The 26,817-nt window shown below is 39.0% G+C and overlaps 1 protein-coding gene across 2 annotated transcripts; it reads left to right on the top strand.

The window, feature by feature from the left end:
- The first annotated feature begins 1,142 nt into the window (after positions 1–1,142).
- Positions 1,143–13,100, top strand: LOC132049687 (two-component response regulator-like APRR7). Of its 2 annotated transcripts, XM_059440586.1 has the most exons (10): positions 1,144–1,427; positions 1,676–1,723; positions 2,054–2,508; positions 4,990–5,151; positions 5,264–5,397; positions 5,670–5,831; positions 6,398–6,572; positions 6,660–7,059; positions 7,182–7,980; positions 12,187–13,100. In XM_059440586.1, the coding sequence occupies exons 3-10, from the start codon at positions 2,208–2,210 to the stop codon at positions 12,199–12,201; spliced, it is 2,148 nt and encodes a 715-aa protein (XP_059296569.1). In that variant the 5' UTR covers positions 1,144–1,427; positions 1,676–1,723; positions 2,054–2,207; the 3' UTR covers positions 12,202–13,100. The 2 variants fall into 2 exon arrangements, with proteins under 2 accessions (XP_059296570.1, XP_059296569.1); XM_059440587.1 differs by lacking the exon at positions 5,670–5,831 and having other exon boundaries at positions 1,143–1,427.
- Positions 13,101–26,817: the final 13,717 nt, after the last annotated feature.

Below are 26,817 nucleotides of genomic sequence, written 5' to 3'. Positions count from 1 at the left end.
ATTAAAGGTAAAATGAAAACTATCAATTTAAAAGATCTTTAAATGTAAAAATTAATTATTTGCTTTACGATAGGCGTCGTATTAGATGACATTTCTACACCTAAATGACGCACGTTAAATCATAATTTTTTTGTTTTCAACGAGTCATAATTGTTTGTCAATTTGGTTGAATTTTACATAATTGTGAAAACTTGATAGTGATGGACAAGTGAATGATTAATGATCGTACGGCTGAGATCAATTTGAAGAAAAGCGTACGTCAAATTCTCGTGTGTACACACATGTACAAAACCAAAAATGTCGTCCATGCAGATATTCTTTCTAGATATTTCTGCCAAACCACATGATATTTGCAATTATCAAGGGTATTTCTGTAACTTCATATAAAAATTAGACGCCGGTAAATTGAAAACACTTTGACGTTGACGTTTTCTCTTAAATTTTAAAAATACTCAACAGTCGCCACGTGTCCTTCCGTTAAATCTGTCGTGATTTGGCTCAAGCCATCGAGCTCCCTTCTTTAGATTTTGCCTCAGCATTTTGACTGACGTGGAACTATCTTGTCCGACGTGGCGCCTGTCGGTCCTACATTTTGTCCACGTCATCAACAGCGATCCTTTACCCAACTTCCGAGAGTAGGGGGTGTTTGGTACGGAAAGAAGGTGGATATACCATGGTTAAGTCTGGATTAAATTTATATTGTGTTTGTTTGAGGGTTAAACTAATAGCGTCAACCAAATACAGTGTAAATTTAATCTCAGATTTAGGACATGTTGGGCCGTGAGAATTATTCATTTTTTTCTGAAAAGTTTTTCACTTTATTTAAAATCAGCGTTTGATCATGAAAATTCCAAATACAACTTAAAATTGTATTTGAAAAACATCTAAAACCATATTTTCACTTTTTTTTTTCTTTTCAAACAATCAAATATCCTTTGCAAAAACTATAACCAAACACAACTCAATTTTCAACTCCAACTTTAGAAATTCCGAATAAAATGAAAAATATTTGGTTTTCGTGACCAAAGGTACAATAATCTTACATATCTCATTTTATTTCATCAAATTTGGGATATTTGTCCAAGAACAAGAATTCTATAATCCCGGGATAATTTAGCGAGAACCAAACGACCCCTTATTTCTTTCAAATCTTAGTTAACTTCCGTGGATATAGTAAAGTGTAACTTTTGTACAACCAAAATCTCTCTATTCAAAAGCCCTATTGTTTTTTTAACTTGATCAAAGCAAATCTAAAAGTTAATTTAATCTGTCTTTTCCTTAATTATCTGTAAAATTCATCATGATAGAATTATTTATTTTTTCTCCAATTCAATTTTCATGACGCCTTTGCTCTATTTTTTGCTTGGTTTAACGGAATTTCGGTGGCAAAGCAATTTTTATAACTGCTTTTTCGATGAGCTTTAAAGGTACTGTCACTAATAGTTTCATCAATTATCAAGATTGTAGTTAATGTCTTTTTTTTTTTTTTTCACTTTCATTTGTTATTTATTTTGTTTGACTGTTGAGGAAGATGGAATAATCATTGATGTTATAAAGGAAATGAGTTTTTTTTTTTCTGCTATGCAACTGTATTATATGCTTAGTAGTATTATTATCTGTGCTGATTGGTATTAGGGTTTGATGTGTGGCTGATGCTCTGTTCTGCTTAATACAGGTGTGTAGATGAATGTTCTGTCGAGTTTTGAGGAATTTTCGTGTAAAGGTTAGGTTTAATAATTATTTAGTAGTTCAGTCTTGTTGATTTTTGGGATAATAGTTAAAAGCACACCTGAACTATCACTTTTTCGCGAGTTTCACACCCCAACTATCGGTTGTTACTTTTACCTGAATGGACTATCAACATCTACGTATTAAAACACACCTAGTTGATAGTTGGCCTAGTCAGCTTCGAGGTGTGTTTTAATATGTAGATGGTGATAGTTCAGGTAGGATAGTTGGGGGTGTGAAAAAGTGATAGTTCAAGTGTGTTTTTGACAATTAACTCTTGATTTTTCTATTCAATTGATCGTTTAACATTTCTGATGTGGAATAGGTATGAGAGGGTTTGTATATGAAGAATTTGGGTTGTTGGAGCAGAAGAAATGCGCACTTTGCTTTAGCTGACAAGGATTTATGAAAGTTTTTGTTGGTGGTCACGTCTTCCTTATAATCAGTATTTTTAGATCTGGTTGGTAGGGAGTGATTCGATGAAAATTGTTGGTGATGAAGACAAGGTTATTAGAGATGGAATTTCTCGTGAGGGGCTAAATGTAGTTAAGGATAATGAGTTCAAAGTTGATATGACCAGTCATGATATGGTAGATGAGAGGGCGATCACATTGCAAGCTCAACGTGGTTTGAAATTGCAAGAACAGCAACAGAGTCAGGGGTCTGCAGTCTGTTGGGAACAATTTCTTCATGTCACCTCCATTAGAGTGTTGCTGGTGGAGAATGATGATTCTACACGACACATCGTCTCTGCTTTACTTCGAAATTGCAATTATGATGGTTAGCTTTTTGTTTAAATTTTTTGTCAAGTTTGAGTTTTAGCTTGATGGATTATTAACAAATTGTCAACATTTGAGTTTTGTTATAAACCTATCTTGTTCTTGTATCTAAATAATCCCCTTATCCTTTCAAGTTTCAACTCTAGCTTGCGATAATCAAATACAACCGACAAAAAGATGTGCGAGACTGTACATCTGAGTTTGTTCTAATTTCTGGTTATGAGCATTTGCAGAGCCAGCATATACAATTGCTTATTATGTTGGGTACTTAAACAAGGAGTTTGAGGTGTCATTTACAGTATATTTGTCTGCAGTTTTATCACTACTAAATATACTCTCATTTGAGCTGCATAATGGTGTTACCAGTGGTTGTCAACCCGATAGAAATCAGAGTAGTCAAGAGCGAAAAGCGCTAAAGAGAGCGCCAAAGTCTTTTGAAGCTTTAGTTGCAAACCGGAATTAAAGTAGGTACTTAAACGGATAAAAACACTAATAAAGAAAAAAAAAAATATGTGTAATGCAACAAAAAAGATCTACAACTGCATATTACTATTTGAATAAAAGAATTGAAATAACTATAGTTAAGCGGAATATATGAAGTAAAAATCATATCAATCAAGTTGAAAAACCATATTATATTTCTAATATAGATGAAAAGATGTGGTTTCATGTTTTCTGGAGCTAGTTTCCTTATGTTAAAGTTATAATTCTTAAAGCTAATGACTAAATTTAACACTTTTTAACAATTAAGGTTTTCATTTTACTGAATATATTCATTCTGGCAGTGACCTTTTTAAGACAGAGTTGATGGGTGATGAGGGCGCACACCTTATCACTTTAACATCTATGCTAAGTGAGGGGAAGTGCACAATCTAACTTTAACTGAGTTTCAAGGACTTAAATGCTCCTCAAATGAGCCTTTAGCAACACTGGTGTAGAGGCCTAATAAATGAGATAGTGAGGCTTGTTATTGGATTTAGTTGGTGATTTAGCTGAGAGTTCCACATAGTGAATAACCTGAAAATTGTGTGAACCATCTTTTACTAATCTTGTATTATTGAATTAATATATATTGATCCTATCGCCACCAAGATTTATGTTTTACATCCATATTTCATTTATGTGCACCTTATCATAATCAAATCGAAGTTTCAAAATTGTTTCTCAACAACAATAAATATATAAACACTTTAAGTTGGAGTCCAAGCTAGCAACTTGAGCTTGAGGGGAAGTTCAAGCATGATGCATATATCAAGTCAATATGAAGTCTGAAAGAATGAAATATGAATTTATACATATAAGGGCATGCTTTTTATGTGCCACGATGTTTCCATTTGTATAGATGATTGGGTACCTTTTTTAGAGAACCATATTATGATGTAGGTTTTCTAATTGAAAACTTATTGCAATATAGGGTTTTTTCCCCAATAACTACAGCTCAGTCCCAACAAGTTGGGGTCGGCTATGTGAATCCCCATTTCTTCATTTAAGCTCATATCATATCATCATTATACAAATAAAATAAAAGTGAAAAATAAATCAAATATATATATATATATATTAAAATTAATGATAATAATAATAATAGAAGTTCTCTAACAAGTCTAGAACCTACCCTCAATTAGTAGTTATCTCGTATGTGGATCTTTTTCTTCCATTATGCCCTATCTTTAGCTAAGTCTGCATTGATACCAAGCTTTTGTAGGTCTTTCGAGACAACTTTCTTCTATGTGATTTTAGGTCTACCCCATCCCCTTTTAACACCTTTACTTACCATAGTTTAACACCTACGGACCGGTGCATTTTTAGGTCGACATAGGACATGCCCAAACCATCTCAAGCGACCTTCTCCCATTTTATCCTCAATGTGTGTTACTTGCACCTTCTGGCAACTGTGTTTTTTTTCCCCACAACATCAATTAAATATTGCTTTAGAAAAAAATGTCTGTATGGTATGGCTCTTTATGCTTGTCTCAGATGCTGCTAACCTCGTGCTGTATCTTGTAACTAGAGTTACTTGAAGGGGAGCCAGAAGCAACGATAGTTGAAGAGCTGCTGACATCCCTCTACTGATCTAGCAACTTTGTTAGGATTCCCTAGGTTCAGGCTGTGTAAATTAATATATAAATAGGTCTGGTCATCTAATTTGTTTCTAACTTTGTGAATCTTGTGGCTGAAACTATAAGCTGGCTGCACAAATCTTGTTGTTAATACATCTAAGTCTTTTCAATTCAACTTCATATGAAGCTTCAAGTTTCATTTTTGTGATATTTGGTCAGAGCAACTTCTGCATATTTTCAGTGACATGTTGATTATTGGTTTTATCACAGTTCGCCTAAGTGGTTCTGTATGCTTTTTCCTTTTCTATTACACTTTCAATTCATGACTAGTATCTGCTGTGTTTGTTGTATATATCTTTTGTTTGTTGCTCTCTTTCCATCTTTAAAGTCTTTATTATCTAATTAACCTTTGTTACTTGCAGTTATAGAAGCGGCCAATGGATTGCAAGCTTGGAAGATAATGGAAAACCTGAACAATCACATTGATTTAGTGTTAACAGAAGTTGTAATGCCTTGCTTGTCAGGCTTAGGCCTTCTATGCAAAATCATGAGCCACTACGCACGCAAGACTATTCCTGTTATCAGTAAGTAACCCCTGCTAGTTTTGCCAGTTCTTCTAATGTAGAACTCTTGCTATACCATGTTTAATTTTGATTGATACTATTATACCTCTATGCTGATGAGGGCCATGTGCAGTGATGTCATCTCATGATTCAATGGGTTTAGTCTTCAAGTGTTTGTCAAAAGGTGCAGTCGACTTCCTGGTAAAACCTATACGGAAGAACGAGCTTAAGATCCTATGGCAGCATATGTGGAGAAGATGCCACAGTGTGAGTCACCATTACTCTCAATATCCTTTTACTTGTAAGCTTCTTGATGTAAAATGAATGGCTGATGCATTGACGTCCATCAAAATACCTAGATAATCAGTAATTGTTTGTTATGGACATGTGTGTCTGCTTATTTGTTCGGTGGGCTGTTTGTCTAGTTATATGCTGTTTCTTTGGTTATGAGTAATATGCTATTTTTTTAATCACCTTTTAAACTAGCCTTCCCAGAGGTTTTGTGTGCTACTGTGATTAACTCGTTCTCATTTTCTCAGTCTAGTGGGAGTGGGAGCGAAAGCGGTACTCAAACCCAAAAGTCTATAAAATCAAAAAGCAGTGAGAAGTCTGAAAACAACAGTGGTAACAATGATGAGGAAGATAATGGGAGCGACGGCCTAAATGTTGGTAACGGCAGTGAGGATGGAAGTGGCACACAGGTATTGCCATTTGGTTGCCTTCCCTAGAAATAAAAGGACATTATGCAAAATCTGCCTTTTAGCTTATTGTCATTTATTTATATGCAGAAGAAAACAAATGATAGCAACAGTCTCAAAAATGGGCTATGTCTACTCTTTCGTAGTTATTTGAAGCATTAGATAATTGAGGTGATTTTCTTTTCTTTTCTTTTTTCAAAATGTTCTACCGATTAGTATATGTAGATGAGAGTAACACATTTAGAGCACTAACTTTTGCAGCAAATAAACAAGGTAGAAATGCACGACTTCATTTGAGTTAAAATCCATTGGTTAGTCCATTGTGGCATAGATTGTTTAGATGTCCCAGCAATCGAAAGCAACGCTTATATAAGTTTCTTACTGAAAGGACAGAAGTAAAGAAATGTGTTTTTCTTTAGTCACATTATCATCACGATTCAACATAATAGTTCTATAAAGATATTCCTGTTAAGCATCATTATTCCAAGGCTTAATGATCAATAGAACTATAGAAGTACGGAATGATTTGTATAATATTTCTTCCTGAGTCTGAAATTTGTATTTTACAGAATTCCTGGACAAAGCAAGCTGAGAGCTCTCTGGCAGTGTCTCCATGGAATCAGGCACCTGATTGTCCAGACAGCACATGTGCACAGGTTACTCGTTCAAATCCAGAAACCACTGCTAACAGGAATGCACAGATAAATGCCGAAAGGAAATGCCAAGAAGAAGAAGACAAGACTGGTAATGAGTATTGATAATCCTTTTCTTCTCTTTGGTTTTAGTGTCTCTTAGTTGACTGAAACGTATCTATCATGTGTTCCATTGAAGATCACATTGCAAAAGAACCCTCCCTCGGCATACCTAGATATCAGAAGTCACAATCTGAAAATGCAATTCAGGTTCCAATCAAACTTGTTGGTGCGGAACATAAGACCCTCCTGGCAACAGATTCCAACACAAGCAGTTTGAAGATGGATAAACATCACGCAAATCTAGATGGAGATTTTCCATCCACTGCATATCATGATGTGACTGCTGAGACGCCTCATCCTCGGTCCAACAGCAGAAGGTTGAACAAAGCTGTGCCGGTATTAGAAATCAATAATACAACCACTGGTGTATCTAAAGAGATAAGTTTGAAAAGGATAAGAGGACCAAAAGAACCAGGAAATACTGCTCAAGATGATCGTAGTGTTTTGAGAAAATCAGATCTTTCAGCTTTCTCAAGGTTTGGAAACAATAGTTACTAGTTATGCTTTCTAATCTTTTTATCAGAGCTGTGGTGATTTCCTTTGTTGGATGGGAACTTTCAGCAATTTACCTTTTGCTCTGTGGTGGACCATTTTGCAGGTATAATTCGTCCTCAAACCCTACGAGGACTCCTAACGGGATTACCGTAAGTAGTTCTTTAATTAATAATGACCAAGAAGTTGCCAAGAAAGAGTCGGCATGTGATATTCCAACTCATACAAATGAGCAATTTCTACATCCGAGCTCAAGTAGAACTGGCAATATTATGGATAAGGGGTCCACCACAAATAAGCTTGCTGTGGAACCATTACTTTCTAGAGATAAGGTAGAAGCAACATCAACAATTTACGGTTTGCACTCATCGTCAGCTTTCAAGCCTGCAAAAATTGACTTTAGAATCTCCCGTCAGCAAGTGCCACAAGTTAAGCTAAAGCCGTGTAACATGCAAGCTACAGACAATCTTGCTCCGCAAGGCTCTCACACTGACATCCTAGTTCAGCACCCTCATCAGCACCACCACCATCACTTCCGTGACCTAGACCAAGATTGCACTTCCCCCCATGTAGATTTCTCATTGAAGAAACTAGCTGTGGGTGGCCCAAGTTGTGCTTCATCCAACACTCAAACTAGGCCATGTGAAGGGAACCCTGAATATCACAGTTTGAACAGAAGTGCTTCGGGAAGTAACCGTGGAAGCAATGAGCAGGACGGAAGCTGCACAGCTATAAATGCTGGAGGCACAAATGGGGAAAGTGATAACGGGTTAGCTGGCAAAAATGGAAGTGGTGATGTCAGTGGCAGTGGTTGTGGAAATACGATAGATCCTTCTAAACTTGCCAGAGCAGCAGCCTTGACCAAACTTCGTCAGAAGAAGAAAGATAGATGCTTTAAGAAAAAGGTAGGTTGAAACATTCCATTTATAGCGTCTCTATCCTAATGCTGTTTTCATCAGTAAATGGTCCTACTCCTTCTTTCTTGTGAAGTAGCCCGCTCAGCGTTCTACTGTCATATCTGATCAATCCGTTTATCTGTTGGTATATATAGATGGCATAGCTATTACATGCAAAGCTCACGAGAAAATCATCCAGTAAAAAAAATATCTAACTTGTCATTTTCAGACCAAGAATTAGGACATCTAAAATATTTTCTTGGTAGTGAGGCCCAATCATGAGACGATTTTATTTCACAAAGAAAGTATGTACTCCCTCCGGATCAAAAACGAGTGTCCATTTAGCCTTTTTTTCTTGGGTCAAAAAGAGTGTCCACTTATCAAATTAAGAAAGAATTAACCTTATCTTTCCAGATTTGCCCCTATTAAGTGCTATGTGATCAAATCCCAATACCTATTTAATTAGGGGCAGTTTAGTCAAATTACCTATTTTTGTCTAGGAGTTAGTATTTTCTTAAGGGGTGTGCAAATGGCTAAGTGGACACTCTTTTTGATCCGGAGGGAGTATTAGATATTTTTAAAGACTTAGATGGCTAAGTGGACACTCTTTTTGATCCGGAGGGAGTATTAGATATTTTTAAAGACTTAGGTATGATGGATTGCAAATCTGTTGATAGTCCGATGGATCTGAACAATAAACTGTTATCTGATCAGGGGAAGCCATGACAAATCCTATAAGGTACCAAAGGCTTGTTAGGAAGTTAGACTATCTCACTATTGCCTAAACAAACATTTCTTTTGTTGTGATGTGTAGTAAGTCAGTCAATGCAGTCTCCATACCAGTCATTGAGATGCTGTTATACCAATCTTAAGATACATCAAAAAACCACCAGGCCAAGGATTGTTGCTTGAAGAAAAAGGAAGCACTTTGATTATAGGATACTTTGATGTTGATTAGGCCAGTTTACCCATTGACATTCTACATCTGGATTCTGTGCTTTTTCTCTTTTGTGCTGATCTTTACTATGGAAAAGTAAGAAGTAGAATGTTGTCACTCGATCTAATACAAGAGCTGAATATTGAGCCATGGCGACGACTGTTTGTGAACAAATATGGGTCAAACAAGTACATTGAAAATTGAAGTTTGTAAACATAAAAGAAATAGTGTTTTATTGTGATAATCAAGCAACATCAGGTATAGCTTCTAATCCAGTTTTTCATAAAAGAACTGAAAATATAGAAATAGAACACCACTTGTTCAGGAGAAAGTTATTTCTAAGAAAATTATCACAAACCCTTTCGCTCAACTAAACTACTGGCAGCTATCTTTACAAAGGTTCTCATAGGACTGCGAAGTGAAAACATTTCTAATAAGCTTGGTGCATATGATTTATATGTTCCGACTTGAGAGGATGTGTCAGATATTAATGATAATTCGAACAAGGAAATCAACAAGTCAAGCTCACTTATGTGGACCACCTAATAAGTGCATGTGACTAAGGTCAAGGAGGAGCCATCACAATTAATTTGTAGCACGCAATCATTTAGAACTCTCATAGATATGTCTAGTGTTTGTATACTAAATTTTACACCTATTATGAGGTGGTGATTTTGACAAACAATCATTAATCTGAAAGAATTCACAAATCAATTTTTATTCTCGAGAGTTCTTATCTCTTTCTTAGTCTACACATTACTAAATTGAAGCAATACTTCTTTCGGCACTTCCGAAGTATGGATCTAAGACAAATTAGGTATTTTTAGGTATTGAGGTCGCTCAGTCGAGATCAGAAATTCTCATCTCCAGTTTAAGTATGCCCTAGATATTCTTGAGAAGGCAAGAATGACATATTATAGACCCATTGACACTCTTATAGATCCAAATGTTAGGCTTCTACTAGGTCCATATTAGTCCTTTAGTGACTATGCAAGATATAGGCGGTTGATTGGTAGGTTGAATTAGGATGATATTGCCCTTTTGGTGAATGTGGTAAGCTAGTTTATGGACTCTCAATGTGACTCACTTGGATGCAACTTTATATTCTTTTTTCGTAAGCCACTTTATGGACTCTCCATGTGACTCATTGGGATTCAAGTCTCTATATTTTTCGATACATAGAATCAACTCCAGAAAGAAGATTAAGGACATGATTAAATACTGAATATGCAGACGTAGATTGAGCAGGATTATCTTCTAATAGACGTTCTACTTCTACATATTGGTTTTACTTGGAAGTAATTTTCCTTGGACGATCAAGAAACAAATTAAGGTTGCTAATCCAGTGGGAAGCAAGAGCATTAGACGATGATTGTTGCTACTTGCGAACTCATTCGCATCAAATAGTTGCTCTTCATGTTGCTTCGAGTTTGGTGCTTCACGAGAGAACTAAATACATGAATATCGACCACACTTTCTCTGGGAAAAGATACACTTAGGAGATATTGACACGAAATTCGTGAAGTCAAATGTTCAGTTTGAAGATATATTCTCTGAGTCTTTGCATTAGATGCACTCGTAACAAACTCGGTGCATACCACTTGTATGCTCCAACTTGAGGAGAGTGTTTTTAGTTAATGTAATCTGGTAACTGCATATAGTTATACTTAATGTAAGCATCCCACATTGAGAAACATAATAACGTACATTGTAAAGTGTGTATGTAAAAAGACCTAGGCGTAATGCATAAGACAAGTCTCACACATTCTCATTAATTCTTTCTTGCTTGTCCACCACTGCTCGGTATTCATACTTTATAATGTACATAGTGTAAAGAAAAGAGAAGAAAGAGATTTTCGGAACGAATTACTTTATTATTCCCTCAAGCATGTTGGGACTTAAATAACGTTTTGTTGTTTACAAGTTTGTAAAAGGAAAGGAAAGTAATTTCTACTCCTAGTTACACGATAGCATGGATTTTATACCTATTCCATATTTACTAGGAATTTATATTTTTAATATATACAATTTCCTAAACTTTACATTTTTAAAACATAATTCAAATTTTCTCCGTGTTGGATACTGGTATATATACTCTGTATTGGCTAATGCAAAGATAATCATTTATGTTGGGAGTTTGGATAACATAGCGTACACGGAGATGGTAGATCTTGTTCATAGTTATTGAGAAGTATGATGAAGTTTAGCTGACGAAATCCATAAACCTAGAAAGTCGTTGTCACTGGTTCTTTAATTGTTCACCTGTGTCTGTTTGGGATGTGGTCAGTGTAGGTTAGCAGTTCACTGTTGGATCTCACATAAATGTTTTGAGTGGCTTTTGGACTGTCAAAGAGCTTCCAAAAGAAAGAGATGCCAATTTAGATGAAAATTTAAAATGGTTATGGATGGATGAAAAATGTGAGACCTGTAATATCAGCATTCTAAGAATAGAAGTTGGAATACGTGCATTTTATCTGGAAGAGCTAGGCACCTCTGAACTGTTGGTGCCAATTTCGCCTGGATAGGATAGGGCCGGATAAATTCAGGGTTGAGTGTTCCTAATCTAACTTGATGCTGTTTATCTGAGGAGGCTAAATTTGGTTGTGTTAGTGGAGGAAAAGATGCTGCTCTTGAATATTGGATTCTGGTAAGGTTTTGGTTTATTGTTGGCAAGAAAAAAATAGAGGAAAGTGAGTGACTTATTTTTTATATGGTCACTGTTCATCTAATCAGAAAGTTCGTTTTTAACAAGGTTTGCATTTCCTTTTTCTTTTTATACAAATCTCCTTATGTAGCTCTTGTATGTTTGATTATGGAATAACTTAACTGTAGCTCAATGTAGACATTTTGAGTCCCTCTTGAATTGGATGATCCAGTCATGTATAATTCTTAAAATGTAAGAAAGTGGGATATTATAGAAGAAATTCCATATCAAGTAAAGAATATATGAAATATTATCGATTTATATCAGTTTGAATTCTTCGGACTGAGGATATTTTAGTTAAAGAAAGGATTCAAGTAAATTGGAATGGGAAGAAGGAACATTAGTAAGTAAATTGTGATGGGAGGTGTACATGTTCATGAGAACTGTATGTTATTTTCTTAATTGACAAAAGGATAGAACTCTATTGTGTTGCTAGGGTCTTCTAGTATGGCACAAATACTGCCTTTGTTAATAAGGCCGTATGCATGTCAAATGTGGCACTTCTATGTTCTTTTATTTATTTTAAGTTAATAAACTGATAACTAAGTCGTGGACCAAACTGTTACTTTTGCAGGCCAATGGACTTTAATTTTTATAATCAGGTAGGCAATACTTGTACCGTCACTTATGAACCTCTTGAGCAAACTGTAAGAGAAGAACTGATAATCTGCTTCCAAGTCAAGTGATCCTAACTAGTTGAAGCTGGTCTACTACCTCTTTGCATCATACAGTTGATCGTGGGGGAACACATATTTCTAGTTTCAGTAATATTCCTTTTTTATCTTGCACGCGGTCATTCAGAAAGTGATAGGAGTGCCTTCTATGCGTAGCGAGTTGAATTTTAGAAGGAATGAGGTTGACCTGAAAAGAGCACATAGATTGTAGACCTAAAAGCTATATGGCGAAATGCATTCAACAATCAAGATGTTCTCATTTTCTGTTGGTTTGCTGAAGTCAAATGCCTATACCATCCATTTGAGTCCGGATGGCGTAGTAGTAGTAGTCTTTTTTCCCTTGAATTGTATCTTTTGGTTCGATACCAAAACACACAGACAGAGACTAGCAGAACAGTGGCACGTGTTCAAGGACAATTTCTGAGGCAGGCAGAGCAAAAAGAACCCAAGCAATACTGCGAATGATCATTGAGCCATACTTCCTGATCTTGCATGCATTAAGTTTGTTTGTCCATAATAGTATCTTGTACTTTGAGTATTTACTCTCGTGTGACTACATAACATATAGTAAGATTTAACCATATTTTTTCCCTGGCTGCCATTGAAGTGCCAGTCACTATGACTTTTTATAGGAGGAGATTCTGCTTTTCAGTGAGTTGCCTTCTATAATAACAATCTGTCACTCCCCATTTGTGTTTAATGAACAAAATTTGTAGGGGATGAATTTGGTTAGTGGTTGATTTGTGTTTATGACCTAACACTCGAATTAGTCTGTGGTATGCATTGTGAAATTCAGTTACAATTGGATCTCTTTGGCAGATCGGTATGAAAATTTGTAACATGGTAGGTATGGCTCGTATGGGAGATGCACCACCATTCTTTGGCACGAAAAGTTTTAACATCTCCTGTTACATGGTTATTGTTTGAAGCCCCTTTCTTGCTACACAAATTAGCAAAATACTGGTGGAGGAAAGAAGAAGAGTTGAGCATATTGGGTCCATCTGACCAGGAATAGGGATCTATGGAAAAGTCAATTGAAATGACATTTCCTTTGTTGAAATCCTGTATGAAAAAAGGTGAGCAAGGTCAGATTTTTCCCTCGTGGTTACCTTTTTCTTTTGTTTTGTTGCAGCAAGTTTTGTACACATTTGATTAGCTTGTGTATTATGTTTGGTTGATCTCCTTATCCCTGAAGATCCCATCTTATACGCAACTCACTGTATCCTTTGTACTATTCGCTACAATAGATAGCCGTGTGAGAGCTCTAAAATTCCATTCAGTTCTGGTTGGCTACAATAGGTAGCAGTGTGAGAGCTCTGAAATTCCATTCAGTTTAGGTCCTTAGTACTAGTCGAACTGCGAGCAAAGCTCGACACTGCTTTTGTTTTCTGGCGTTTTCTTTCTTATCCAGAGAGGGACACCTAAATCCGTTTTATTGGTTCTTGCGTGGTAGCTGGTATAGATGATAGAAAAACGGAACAAGAGCCACCTTTTGCGTAAATTGCTTGTGCTTTGAGCTACAAGTCGATTTCTTTATTTTGACAAATGGCACCCATGTGCTTGATGCCTAACTTGAACTGTACGACCATGTCCACAAGTTAGTATTTATTATGGCTACTAATTATCCGGGGAGTATCAAGAATTTCACAGGCCGCGTTAAATTGATTATGTTCACTGTTATGACCATTTCCATTTAGTTTTATTAAAACAAATTGATGGTCGGCAGTCTAGTGATTGGATGGTCAACTTTTATTTCAATTAACAATGCTGGTGCTTTTTCTTCTGGATAACAAAACGCTAAATAGAAGAAATAATTTAGGAAGAAAAAAATAGAGAGAAAAAATGTAAAAGAGAATAGGCATTGTGTAAGGGAAGAGAGAGAGAGAGAGAGAGAGAGAGAGAGAGAGAGAGAGAGAGAGAGAGATTTAGTACGTGTAAAAACTTCATGGGACTTTCTATTTGGACAATGTCTGTTAAGTTGTACCCAATTTTCCAAACATATTTAATTTGTCCCAGTTTTGGCAAACATCATACAAAAAAGGGCAAAAACATATTGCTTTCTCCTCCTCTTCCTATTTAGTTGTTGTAAGTGTTTTTCTTTATAGCTATTGAAGTTTAATGCTTTGGAGAAGTATTAAATTTCAAATTTGAAAAGGGAATTTAAATCGTGTTGTTAGAAAAGCTTGAACATATTGGCAAATCAATATTGTTGCAAAATGAATTTGCTAGATTTGATGTTGTTTTGGCAAATTAATTATTGGAGTTTGTTCTTTAATATTTGGAGTTTATGTTTCAATATGCGCTCATTTGAAATAGATTTAGGTATTGAAGTGCAATTATTTCTAGGCAAAAAAAAAAAAAGAAGCAAAAATTACCGAAATTCAGGTAAAAATGGTTAAAGTTCGGACATATTTGTTTAAGATCAGGCGAAAAAAAAGATTAAACTTTAGTTATATGTGCCTTTTAAGTTCATGGAAAAATAGCTGAACTTCAGGCATACGTGACTTAAGTTTATGAAATTTGCTTGCTTTCAAACTGTCTAAACTTAAGCTTTGGCAAACTACATTTCAGGTGCGACTATTTGAAGTTGATTTATCCGTTGAACTTCAAACATTGGGTCTCAAGTCGATTTAAAGCGGGCAAATTAGCGAAACTTTAGAAACTCTTAGTATAACTTAATTTGTATGCCCTAATATTCCTAAAACACCCTTTTCGTGGTCTAATCTTGCTTTCTATATAGTCGCGATAACGGGTGATTCGGTTATTTAATTAACAAGTATGTGAAGTGTGCTTAAGAAATTAATTATGCGTAAATGGTTATTTGATGAACTTAGTGGGAAGTTAATTATTTGATTATGGATTAAGTGGATGAATTATTTTGGATGTCACCCCCCTAACGTGGCAGCAACTAGCATGACAAATTTATATATATTGTTATGTGGCATTCTTTAATTAAAGGGATTAGGAGTACACATCATGATTCCATGCGTACACAAGAGGATAAAATATTTGTGCTTTGTAAAAGAGTTGGATTACAAAGCACATGGTATGTTTTATCATTACATTAAACTAGGCATTAAATTAAGGTTTCATTGGTACTATAGTGGAGGACAAAGTGGATGTATGCAGCAACATAAGACTATTGCTATGTATTAGTGGACGTGTGGCCCCACAAATCATGTGTCAAAATCAGATTTTTGCCCATGCTTAGTTGGGGGAACGTGTGAGACCTTCTTGGGCAGCAAAATGGACAAAAAAATTGGGATTAAACTAATGATAAGTGGAGTATTAAGTGGGATTGGCAATAAAAATCTGCCCATTTATTTTAAGCCATAGTTGGCCGTGTAGTAGAGTGGAGTGGTCAAAGAATATTTGACCCAAATGTTGAGTGGGACACTTGTACAACCCTTGTAATGCATACATAAGATAAAAATCTGACTCATTCCACATTACACAATTCATTCTACACATTACAAGTTAGAAATATAGTGATAGAGAGAGAGGGTCTCTCGGCTAGAGCTAGCCGAGAGTGAAGGGTGTTATATTGCTTCAAAAAAATTCAGTTTTCTCCATCAAATTAACTCCTTACCAAGTGCATAAGAACGTGTAGTAATTGTTGGAAAGAAACAAGAAAGTGTAGCACCTCAATAGAGTTGAAGTTTCGGCCAAGGTGAAGAACAAGATTAAAAGGTAAGAATGCTTATTGTTCTTGTGTTTCATGACGATTTGAATGTATAGTTCATGCACGTTGTTGCTGGATTGTTGTTGTAGTTGAAGTAGAGAGTGAGCCGTGAGTGTGGTGAAGTCTTGATTGATTTCATTTTTCATGAATTGTTGATGAATTGAATATGTACCAACATAGGTAAATGAACAAAGATTGTAGAAGTTTGGTTATGGTGTTGTATGTTGGTATTGGACTGTTTTTCGTAAAAATTAAAATGAGCTGTGTGCCCTTGATTCTAATGAAGTCATGCTTAATCTTCTTGTACATGGATTGGAAGTGAATTGAATGTGTTGTAGTATGGATAAATGGATGAAAATCATGAAGTTGTTGAAGTGGTGTTGTAGCCACGTGTGTGGACTGTTTGGGAAGAAGTTAGTGAACTGTTTTTACTTGATATTTTGATTGTCATTATCATGAAATTTATGATGGAAATGAAGGTGTTTAATGGTTGGAGTTGAAACTAAAGTCATTTGTGAGTTGTTATAAGGATTATAAAAATGACGATATAGCGTAGTTGCGTATGAATTGATGTTGTACTTATCGTGTGGATAGCTGGTCGTAACTTACTGAAATTATATGAAAAGAAGACATGAAATGATGTATAAAAATCACATGTGGTTGGCTTAGTATGTTCGTAAACATTTGCAAGAATTCCGAACATCGTTATGTTGTCGGTTAGGGACCTGTTTTGGACATGTTGTGGTAGTGGACTGTTTTGGACTTATGCTTTCATTAAGTTGGAAAGAATAATTATAAGTTAAGAGTATACACCATATGGTATGTTGGATGGAATGTTATAAGTTGTGACATACAAACGTTAAAGCTACAAACTATTAGAAGTAACTTGAGAATGTCGTAGCCGTATGTGAATCATTATTGCATGTCATGAATGTGGGTACGTTTAGAATATAAATATAGCAAGTATGGGTGTCCTTAGAGTCGTATTCTAACGTAGATCGCATATTTTATAGATTTTGATCGTTCGAGGCTCTACGCAAAGGGAAGACATTAGCTTGATTGTTCGTGGCATCCGCTCGGCATTGAGGTAGGTTACGGTCTACTTTAGTTAGACTCGATTAGAGAATCGTATGTAGTTGTAGAAAGTGACGGGGACGAGCATATAGGCCTTCGGGCATGAAGTAGAGGTGATTTCCGGTTAGATTGGCTTTGTTAGTTGCTATGTGGGCTTGTCGCCATATATGTTATTTTTCGTGATTATCACCGTTCGTATCTCTGTCACATACTAGCTCACTCACCGTGTGTAAAGGAATGGTAACATTAATATGACTTGTCTTGGTTGACTATATATTGATGATATTGTTGAGACTGATATCATGCATGACATGTCTTTTATATTATTGTTGTGATGATTGGTGAGGTGAGTGATCGAGAGACTCCGAGGTCTTTGCCGGAGATTGAGAGTGACGAGAGAGACTCCGAGGTTTCGCCGGAGATTGAGAGTGACGAGAGAGACTCCGAGGTTTCGCCGGAGATTGTGAGTGTTTGTTGCCCGAGGTTTCTTGCCGGGAACAATGGAGTGTCCGATGCCCGAGGTCTTTGCCGGGATCGTGAGAGTGTGCTCGTGATCCGAGGTTATATTCGGAGCGAGTGGTACATGGACTTCGCGGGTCCCCCATGGGTCATGACTATGAGGCATTGCCATAGCATGTGTGTACGGGAGTGGAGTGTGAGAGGTGACTATTGCATTGCATTGCATTGCATTCATCCACTTATATATTTGACTGATCATTTGGTGAATTATATCCGTCTTGGTTGATTTCATGATTCCTTTACACCTTACTTGTATTGATATGTGACCATACTGTTTGCTCTATGTGCTACTTGTTGGTTTTGACTTCTTCATGCGTTATCTAATCATTGTCGGCCTATGATGCCTACCGGTACAAGTGTTGTACCGATACTACTCTTCTTGCACTTTTGTTGAGTGCGAGTACGATCCGAGCTCCGGTTCTAAACCCCGTGGTCGATACGTGAGGGTGACATCTTTTAGTTATTCGGGGTGAGCTACCCGTCATCCGTGGCCCCCGAAGAACCTCCTCTATCTATTTCTCGTTTTTGTATTCGACGGACAATATGTAGCCTTCGGGTATTTTCGGACTTCTATTCGTCCTATGTTAGCGCTCTTGTACCCTTTGACCAGATTTTTGGGATTGTCGTGACATTTCTTGTTATGATAAGTATTTAAAACTTGATAACTTATTCTTAAATAAATTTTCCGCTTATTTAACTTGTTATTAGTAATGTGGTTCGCCTACTCGAAGGGATAGTGTAGGTGCCACCACGACTCGTGAATTGGGTCGTGACAAAGTTGGTATCAGAGCTTCTAGGTTAATTGGTCTAGTGAGTACAAGAGCAATGTCTAGTAGAGTCTTGCGGATTGGTACGTAGACGTCCGTACCCATCCTCGAGAGGCTATAGGACATTTAGGAAACACTCCACTTCTTTTCTTCGTTTCGTGCTAGTTCAATCCGATTGGTATCTGGTTCATTCTTTTCGTGCGAGATTGTTCAGATTGGTATCTTAACCTCATTTCTGTGTTCGCTCACAGATGGTAAGGACGCGATCGACCTCTACTGGAGGCCAGGAGCCTGCACCTGCACCTGCACCTGCACCTGCACCCGCATCTATACCCGTTGCCCGAGCAGCTGTCCGTGGGCGAGGCAGGGGACGTGGCAGGGGACGTGGCAGGGGGAGGCCGTGTAGCTATTCCGAATAGGAACCAAGCACCCGCACTGCTCGGGACCACGACATAGAGTTGACTCGGAGCTTGACAATATTCGGACGAGAAGATTGGGGGCCGCCGAGACACCGCCCGAGGTCGCCGCTACTCCCGATTTTCGGGGGGCCGTGTTTCGAGTGTTGGGATACTTTGACGTTTGGCTCGGGCGGGAATGATTCCGGTTGCTCCGGATGGCTCGCAGACTAGAGTGGGAGGTCATACTCCCGATGCTACGATTGCCCCAGGATTTCGGACATCGGGGATATTACCGGCAGCAGCAGTGGCGCCCCGAATTGATGCTACTCCAGTATTTGATTTTGCTCTAAGGCCTATACATGGGCCAGTATTGACCAGTGAGGAACGAAAATTGTTCGAGGGGTTTACCAAAATGTCTCCTCCCTGGTTCCATGGTACTCCCGGGGAGGATGCGTATGAGTTTATTGTTAGCTGCCATGAGATGCTTCATAAGTTGGGTATAGTGGAGTCTCACGGGGTCGATTATGTTTCTTTCCGGCTAGTTGGGGATGCTAGCGTGGTGGAGATCATACATGGAGTGTCGACCGGTTGGCTTGCCACCTTTGACACGGGACCCGGTTCTATCGGGTGTTTACGGAGAAGTATGTCCCTCGTACTGCGAGAGACAACGGGAAGGATGAATTTTCGACATTGGAGCAACGGGGTAGGTCGGTTGCGGAGTATGAGACCCAGATTTCTCGCTTTGTCCCGTTATGCGACGGCATTACTTCCCACGAGCAGGCCGAGAGAGTGAGGAGATTTGTGAAGGGTTTGGACCTTTCGCTTCGGCTGGCGACCTTACAGTTAGAGGCCTCTGGGGCCTCATTTCAGTCAGTAGTAGAGCATGCTAGGAGGGTTGAGTCAGAGATGGGTCGGACACATAGTGGGGGTGGCGACAAGAAAACTCGTAGATTTGATAGTTTCAAAGGTCCTATTAGAGGTGGGGGACGCCATGACAAGGTTCGTCATCATCCCTACAGCCGCCCCATCCAGTCATCACTTCAGGCTTTAGCAGGTGGTTCTTCAGGTTATAGCGGGCATAATTCTGAGCAGACTTCCCAAGGTTCTTACTCTCGACCTTCAGACCGCGGGGGGTATTCTGGTTATTCTATGACAGTTCAGCAGCCTATGGCCAGAAGAGCATGTTTTGAGTGTGGTGAGACAGGGCATTTCGCGAGAGAGTGTCCTAGATCCAGGCAAGGTTCTAGAGTTCAAACATCTAGGCCTCCAGCACCGCCAGCTAGAGGAGGAGGATATTCTAATAAAGGGGGTTCGCAGTCGAGCAGAGGTGGCCATCAACCTAGCAGAGGTGGTCATCAGTCTGGTAGGGGAAGCGCTCAGTCAGTGAGAGGAGGATCTCAGGCAGTCCGTGGTGGTCGTGGAGGCACACAGTCCGAAGGTGGGCGTTCCCATTTCTATGCTTTTCCGGGTAGACCAGAGGCCGAGGCCTCTAATGCGGTTATCACAGGTATTATTTCGGTTGTCACCAATCAGCTTCTCGTCTTATTTGATCCGGGTTCTACTTTCTCTTATGTGTCCACTTATTTCTCCACGGGTCCGGATATGCTTTGTGATATGCTTGATGTACCTATTCGTGTCTCTACTCTCGTCGGAGATTCGGTGATAGTAGATCGGGTCTATAGGTCTTGTGTAGTCACATTCATGGGGTATGATACGTGGGTAGACTTGGTTATTTTGGATATGGTGGATTTTGATATTATTTTGGGGATGGACTGGTTATCTCCCTATCATGCTATTTTAGACTGTCACGCCAAGACAGTCACGTTAGCCATGCCAGGTATTCCGCGATTAGAGTGGAAGGGTACTCCTAGTCCAGCACCTAAGAAAATCATATCATTTCTTCGGGCAAAGAAATTAGTGGATAAGGGGTGTTTAGCATATTTGGCTCATATTCGGGATACTAGTGTGGACACTCCTTCCCTAGAGTCAGTGCCAGTGGTTTGTGAGTTCTCAGAGGTTTTCCCTACGGATTTACCTGGAATGCCACCCGATCGAGATATTGACTTTTGCATTGACTTGGAGCCAGGCACCCGACCTATTTCTATTCCACCATATCGGATGGCTCCGGCAGAGTTGAGAGAGTTGAAGGAGCAGTTGCAAGACTTGTTGAGCAAAGGATTTATTAGACCCAGTATCTCTCCTTGGGGTGCTCCTGTTCTATTCGTGAAGAAGAAGGATGGTACCATGCGGATGTGTATCGATTATCGGCAATTGAACAAAGTTACAATCAGAAATAAGTATCCAATACCCCGCATTGATGACTTATTTGACCAGCTTCAGGGAGCATCGATCTTTTCTAAGATTGATTTGAGGACAGGCTATCATCAGTTGAAGATTCGAGCGGAGGATATTCCGAAGACCGCTTTTAGGACCCGTTATGGTCATTATGAGTTCTTGGTGATGTCTTTCGGGCTTACTAATGCCCCCGCAGCATTCATGAATTTGATGAATGGGATCTTCAAGCCATACTTGGATTCATTCGTGATCGTATTTATTGATGACATCTTGGTGTACTCTCGGAGTAAGAAAGATCACGAGGAGCACCTGAGGATCGTGCTTGGCTTGTTGAAAGAGAAGAAATTATATGCCAAGTTTTCCAAGTGTGAGTTCTGGCTCAGTTCCGTAGCATTTTTGGGACATGTTGTGTCCAAAGATGGGATTATGGTTGATCCCAAGAAGATTGAGGCGGTTAAAGATTGGGCCAGGCCTACGTCAGTGACTGAAATTCGGAGTTTCGTGGGCCTTGCGAGTTATTATCGCCGATTTGTGAAGGGGTTTTCATCTATTGCTTCCCATTTGACTAGGTTGACTCAGAAGAATGTGCCTTTCCAATGGTCCGATGAGTGTGAAGAGAGCTTTCAAAAGCTCAAGGCTTTATTGACTTCGGCCCGATTTTGGCTTTTGTAGAGGGAAAGGACTTTACTGTTTATTGTGATGCTTCTCGGATTGGCTTGGGTTGTGTGTTGATGCAAGAGGGTAGGGTGATCGCGTATGCTTCGAGACAGCTGAAGGTTCACGAGAAAAACTACCCCACCCATGACTTAGAGTTGGCTGCAGTAGTCTTCGCATTGAAGATCTGGAGACATTACTTGTATGGAGTCCATTGTGAGGTGTTCACGGATCACCGTAGTCTTCAGCATGTGTTTAATCAGCGGGATCTAAATTCAAGGCAGCGTAGATGGATGGAGTTGCTTAAAGACTATGATATTACCATTCTTTATCATCCGGGAAAAGCAAATGTGGTAGCTGATGCGTTGAGCCGAAATATATGAGTATGGGTAGCTTGGCGCGTTTGATTGCGGAAGAGCGTCCTTTAGCCATGGAGGTGCAGTGTTTGGCTAATAGTATGGTGAGACTCGATATTTCAGAACCTGGTAAGGTTCTAGCTTGTGTGGAGGCGAGGTCATCTCTTTTGGAGCAGATTAGGGCCCAGCAGTTTGAAGATGTAAAATTGTGTAAGATTCGGGATAAGGTGCTAAGTGGAGAAGCCAAGGAGGCTATTCTTGATGATGAGGGTATTTTGAGGATTAAAGGGCGCATTTGCGTACCTAGAGTTGGTGATTTGATTCCGTTAATCTTGAAGGAGGCTCATAGTTCCAGATACTCCATTCATCAGGAGCAACAAAGATGTATCGTGACTTGAGGCAACACTATTGGTGGGGTAGAATGAAGAGAGACATTGTGGAGTTTGTTGCACAGTGTTCGAATTGCCAGCAGGTTAAGTATGAGCACCAGAGACCAGGTGGCGTGCTTCAGAGAATGCCCATTCCCGAGTGGAAATGGGAAAGGATCGCCATGGATTTCGTAGTTGGTCTTCCGAAGACTCTGAGTAAGTTTGATTCGATTTGGGTTATCGTGGATAGGTTGACTAAGTCCGCACACTTCATTCCGGTTCAGACTACTTATAATGCGGAGAAGTTGGCCAGGATCTACATCCGGGATGTAGTGCGATTGCACGGGGTTCCTATTTCCATCATTTCTGACAGAGGCACTCAGTTTACTTCCCATTTCTGGAGGACTTTGCAAAAAGAACTGGGGACTCAGTTAGATTTTAGCACCGCGTTCCACCCGCAGACAGATGGTCAGTCCGAGAGGACTATTCAGGTGCTTGAGGATATGTTGAGGGCGTGTGTTATTGATTTTGGTGGTCATTGGGACAAATTCTTACCCTTGGCAGAGTTCGCGTACAATAATAGCTACCATTCCAGTATTGATATGGCGCCATTCGAGGCTTTATATGGTAGGAGGTGTCGTTCTCCTATTGGGTGGTTTGATGCTTTTGAGGTTCGACCTTGGGGTACAGATTTGCTAAGAGAGTCCTTGGATAAGGTGAAGCTTATTCAGGGAAAGCTTCTAGCAGCTCAGAGTAGGCAGAAAGAGTATGCTGACCGGAAGGTTCGTGATATGGAGTTCATGGTTGGTGAGCAGGTCCTATTGAAGGTTTCACCCATGAAGGGTGTGATGCGATTTGGGAAGAAAGGTAAGTTGAGCCCGAGGTTTATTGGCCCTTTTGAGATTCTTCGTCGTGTTGGCGAGGTGGCTTATGAGTTGGCGTTACCACCGGGTTTGGCAAATGTTCATCCGGTATTCCATGTTTCCATGCTAAAGAAGTACCATTCGGACGGGTCTTATATCATTCGGTGGGATTCGGTACTATTAGATCGAATCTCCTTCGAGGAAGAGCCGGTAGCAATCCTAGATAGACAAGTTAGAAGGTTAAGGACCAAAGATATTGCTTCGATCAAGGTGCAGTGGAAGCACCGTCCGGTGGAGGAGGCCACTTGGGAGACCGAGGCAGATATGCGGAGTAGATATCCTCAGTTGTTCGACAGTTCAGGTACCTCCTTTTCTCCACCTTTACCCTAGACGCTCGAGGACGAGCGATTGTTTGATTGGTATCTAATGTAACGACCCGTTTGGTCGTTTAGCACTTTTAGGCCTAATATTCCTAAAACACCCTTTTCGTGGTCTAATCTTGCTTTCTATAGTCTGCGATAACGGGTGATTCGGTTATTTAATTAACAAGTATGTGAAGTGTGCTTAAGAAATTAATTATGCGTAAATGGTTATTTGATGAACTTAGTGGGAAGTTAATTATTTGATTATGGATTAAGTGGATGAATTATTTTGGATGTCACCCCCTAACGTGGCAAAGCAACTAGCATGACAAATTTATATATATTGTTATGTGGCATTCTTTAATTAAAGGGATTAGGAGTACACATCATGATTCCATGCGTACACAAGAGGATAAAATATTTGTGCTTTGTAAAAGAGTTGGATTACAGCACATGGTATGTTTTATCATTACATTAAACTAGGCATTAAATTAAGGTTTCATTGGTACTATAGTGGAGGACAAAGTGGATGTATGCAGCAACATAAGACTATTGCTATGTATTAGTGGACGTGTGGCCCCACAAATCATGTGTCAAAATCAGATTTTTGCCCATGCTTAGTTGGGGGAACGTGTGAGACCTTCTTGGGCAGCAAAATGGACAAAAAAATTGGGATTAAACTAATGATAAGTGGAGTATTAAGTGGGATTGGCAATAAAAATCTGCCCATTTATTTTAAGCCATAGTTGGCCGTGTAGTAGAGTGGAGTGGTCAAAGAATATTTGACCCAAATGTTGAGTGGGACACTTGTACAACCCTTGTAATGCATACATAAGATAAAAATCTGACTCATTCCACATTACACAATTCATTCTACACATTACAAGTTAGAAATATAGTGATAGAGAGAGAGGGTCTCTCGGCTAGAGCTAGCCGAGAGTGAAGGGTGTTATATTGCTTCAAAAAAATTCAGTTTTCTCCATCAAATTAACTCCTTACCAAGTGCATAAGAACGTGTAGTAATTGTTGGAAAGAAACAAGAAAGTGTAGCACCTCAATAGAGTTGAAGTTTCGGCCAAGGTGAAGAACAAGATTAAAAGGTAAGAATGCTTATTGTTCTTGTGTTTCATGACGATTTGAATGTATAGTTCATGCACGTTGTTGCTGGATTGTTGTTGTAGTTGAAGTAGAGAGTGAGCCGTGAGTGTGGTGAAGTCTTGATTGATTTCATTTTTCATGAATTGTTGATGAATTGAATATGTACCAACATAGGTAAATGAACAAAGATTGTAGAAGTTTGGTTATGGTGTTGTATGTTGGTATTGGACTGTGTTTTTCGTAAAAATTAAAATGAGCTGTGTGCCCTTGATTCTAATGAAGTCATGCTTAATCTTCTTGTACATGGATTGGAAGTGAATTGAATGTGTTGTAGTATGGATAAATGGATGAAAATCATGAAGTTGTTGAAGTGGTGTTGTAGCCACGTGTGTGGACTGTTTGGGAAGAAGTTAGTGAACTGTTTTTACTTGATATTTTGATTGTCATTATCATGAAATTTATGATGGAAATGAAGGTGTTTAATGGTTGGAGTTGAAACTAAAGTCATTTGTGAGTTGTTATAAGGATTATAAAAATGACGATATAGCGTAGTTGCGTATGAATTGATGTTGTACTTATCGTGTGGATAGCTGGTCGTAACTTACTGAAATTATATGAAAAGAAGACATGAAATGATGTATAAAAATCACATGTGGTTGGCTTAGTATGTTCGTAAACATTTGCAAGAATTCCGAACATCGTTATGTTGTCGGTTAGGGACTGTTTTGGACATGTTGTGGTAGTGGACTGTTTTGGACTTATGCTTTCATTAAGTTGGAAAGAATAATTATAAGTTAAGAGTATACACCATATGGTATGTTGGATGGAATGTTATAAGTTGTGACATACAAACGTTAAAGCTACAAACTATTAGAAGTAACTTGAGAATGTCGTAGCCGTATGTGAATCATTATTGCATGTCATGAATGTGGGCTGTTTAGAATATAAATATAGCAGTATGGGTGTCCTTAGAGTCGTATTCTAACGTAGATCGCATATTTTATAGATTTTGATCGTTCAGAGGCTCTACGCAAAGGGAAGACATTAGCTTGATTGTTCGTGGCATCCGCTCGGCATTGAGGTAGGTTACGGTCTACTTTAGTTAGACTCTGATTAGAGAATCGTATGTAGTTGTAGAAAGTGACGGGGACAGCATATAGGCCTTCGGGCATGAAGTAGAGGTGATTTCCAGTTAGATTGGCTTTGTTAGTTGCTATGTGGGCTTGTCGCCATATGTGTTATTTTCTGTGATTATCACCTGTTCGTATCTCTGTCACATACTAGCTCACTCACCGTGTGTAAAGGAATGGTAACATTAATATGACTTGTCTTGGTTGACTATATATTGATGATATTGTTGAGACTGATATCATGCATGACATGTCTTTTATATTATTGTTGTGATGATTGGTGAGGTGAGTGATCGAGAGACTCCGAGGTCTTTGCCGGAGATTGAGAGTGACAGAGAGACTCCGAGGTTTCTGCCGGAGATTGAGAGTGACAGAGAGACTCCGAGGTTTCTGCCGGAGATTGTGAGTGTTTGTTGCCCGAGGTTTCTTGCCGGGAACAATGGAGTGTCCGATGCCCGAGGTCTTTGCCGGGATCGTGAGAGTGTGCTCGTGATCCGAGGTTATATTCCGGAGCGAGTGGTACATGGACTTCGCGGGTCCCCCATGGGTCATGACTATGAGGCATTGCCATAGCATGTGTGTACGGGAGTGGAGTGTGAGAGGTGACTATTGCATTGCATTGCATTGCATTCATCCACTTATATATTTGACCGATCATTTGGTGAATTATATCTGTCTTGGTTGATTTCATGATTCCTTTACACCTTACTTGTATTGATATGTGACCATACTGTTTGCTCTATGTGCTACTTGTTGGTTTTGACTTCTTCATGCGTTATCTAATCATTGTCGGCCTATGATGCCTACCGGTACAAGTGTTGCGATACTACTCTTCTTGCCGCACTTTTGTTGAGTGCGAGTACGATCCAGCTCCGGTTCTAAACCCCGTGGTCGATACGTGAGGGTGACATCTTTTAGTTATTCGGGGTGAGCTACCCGTCATCCGTGGCCCCCGAAGAACCTCC

Source organism: Lycium ferocissimum, chromosome 3 (assembly GCF_029784015.1).
Source record: "Lycium ferocissimum isolate CSIRO_LF1 chromosome 3, AGI_CSIRO_Lferr_CH_V1, whole genome shotgun sequence".
In the NCBI taxonomy this organism is placed as follows: domain Eukaryota; kingdom Viridiplantae; phylum Streptophyta; class Magnoliopsida; order Solanales; family Solanaceae; genus Lycium; species Lycium ferocissimum.
This window is presented reverse-complemented; position numbering and strand designations above follow the sequence as displayed.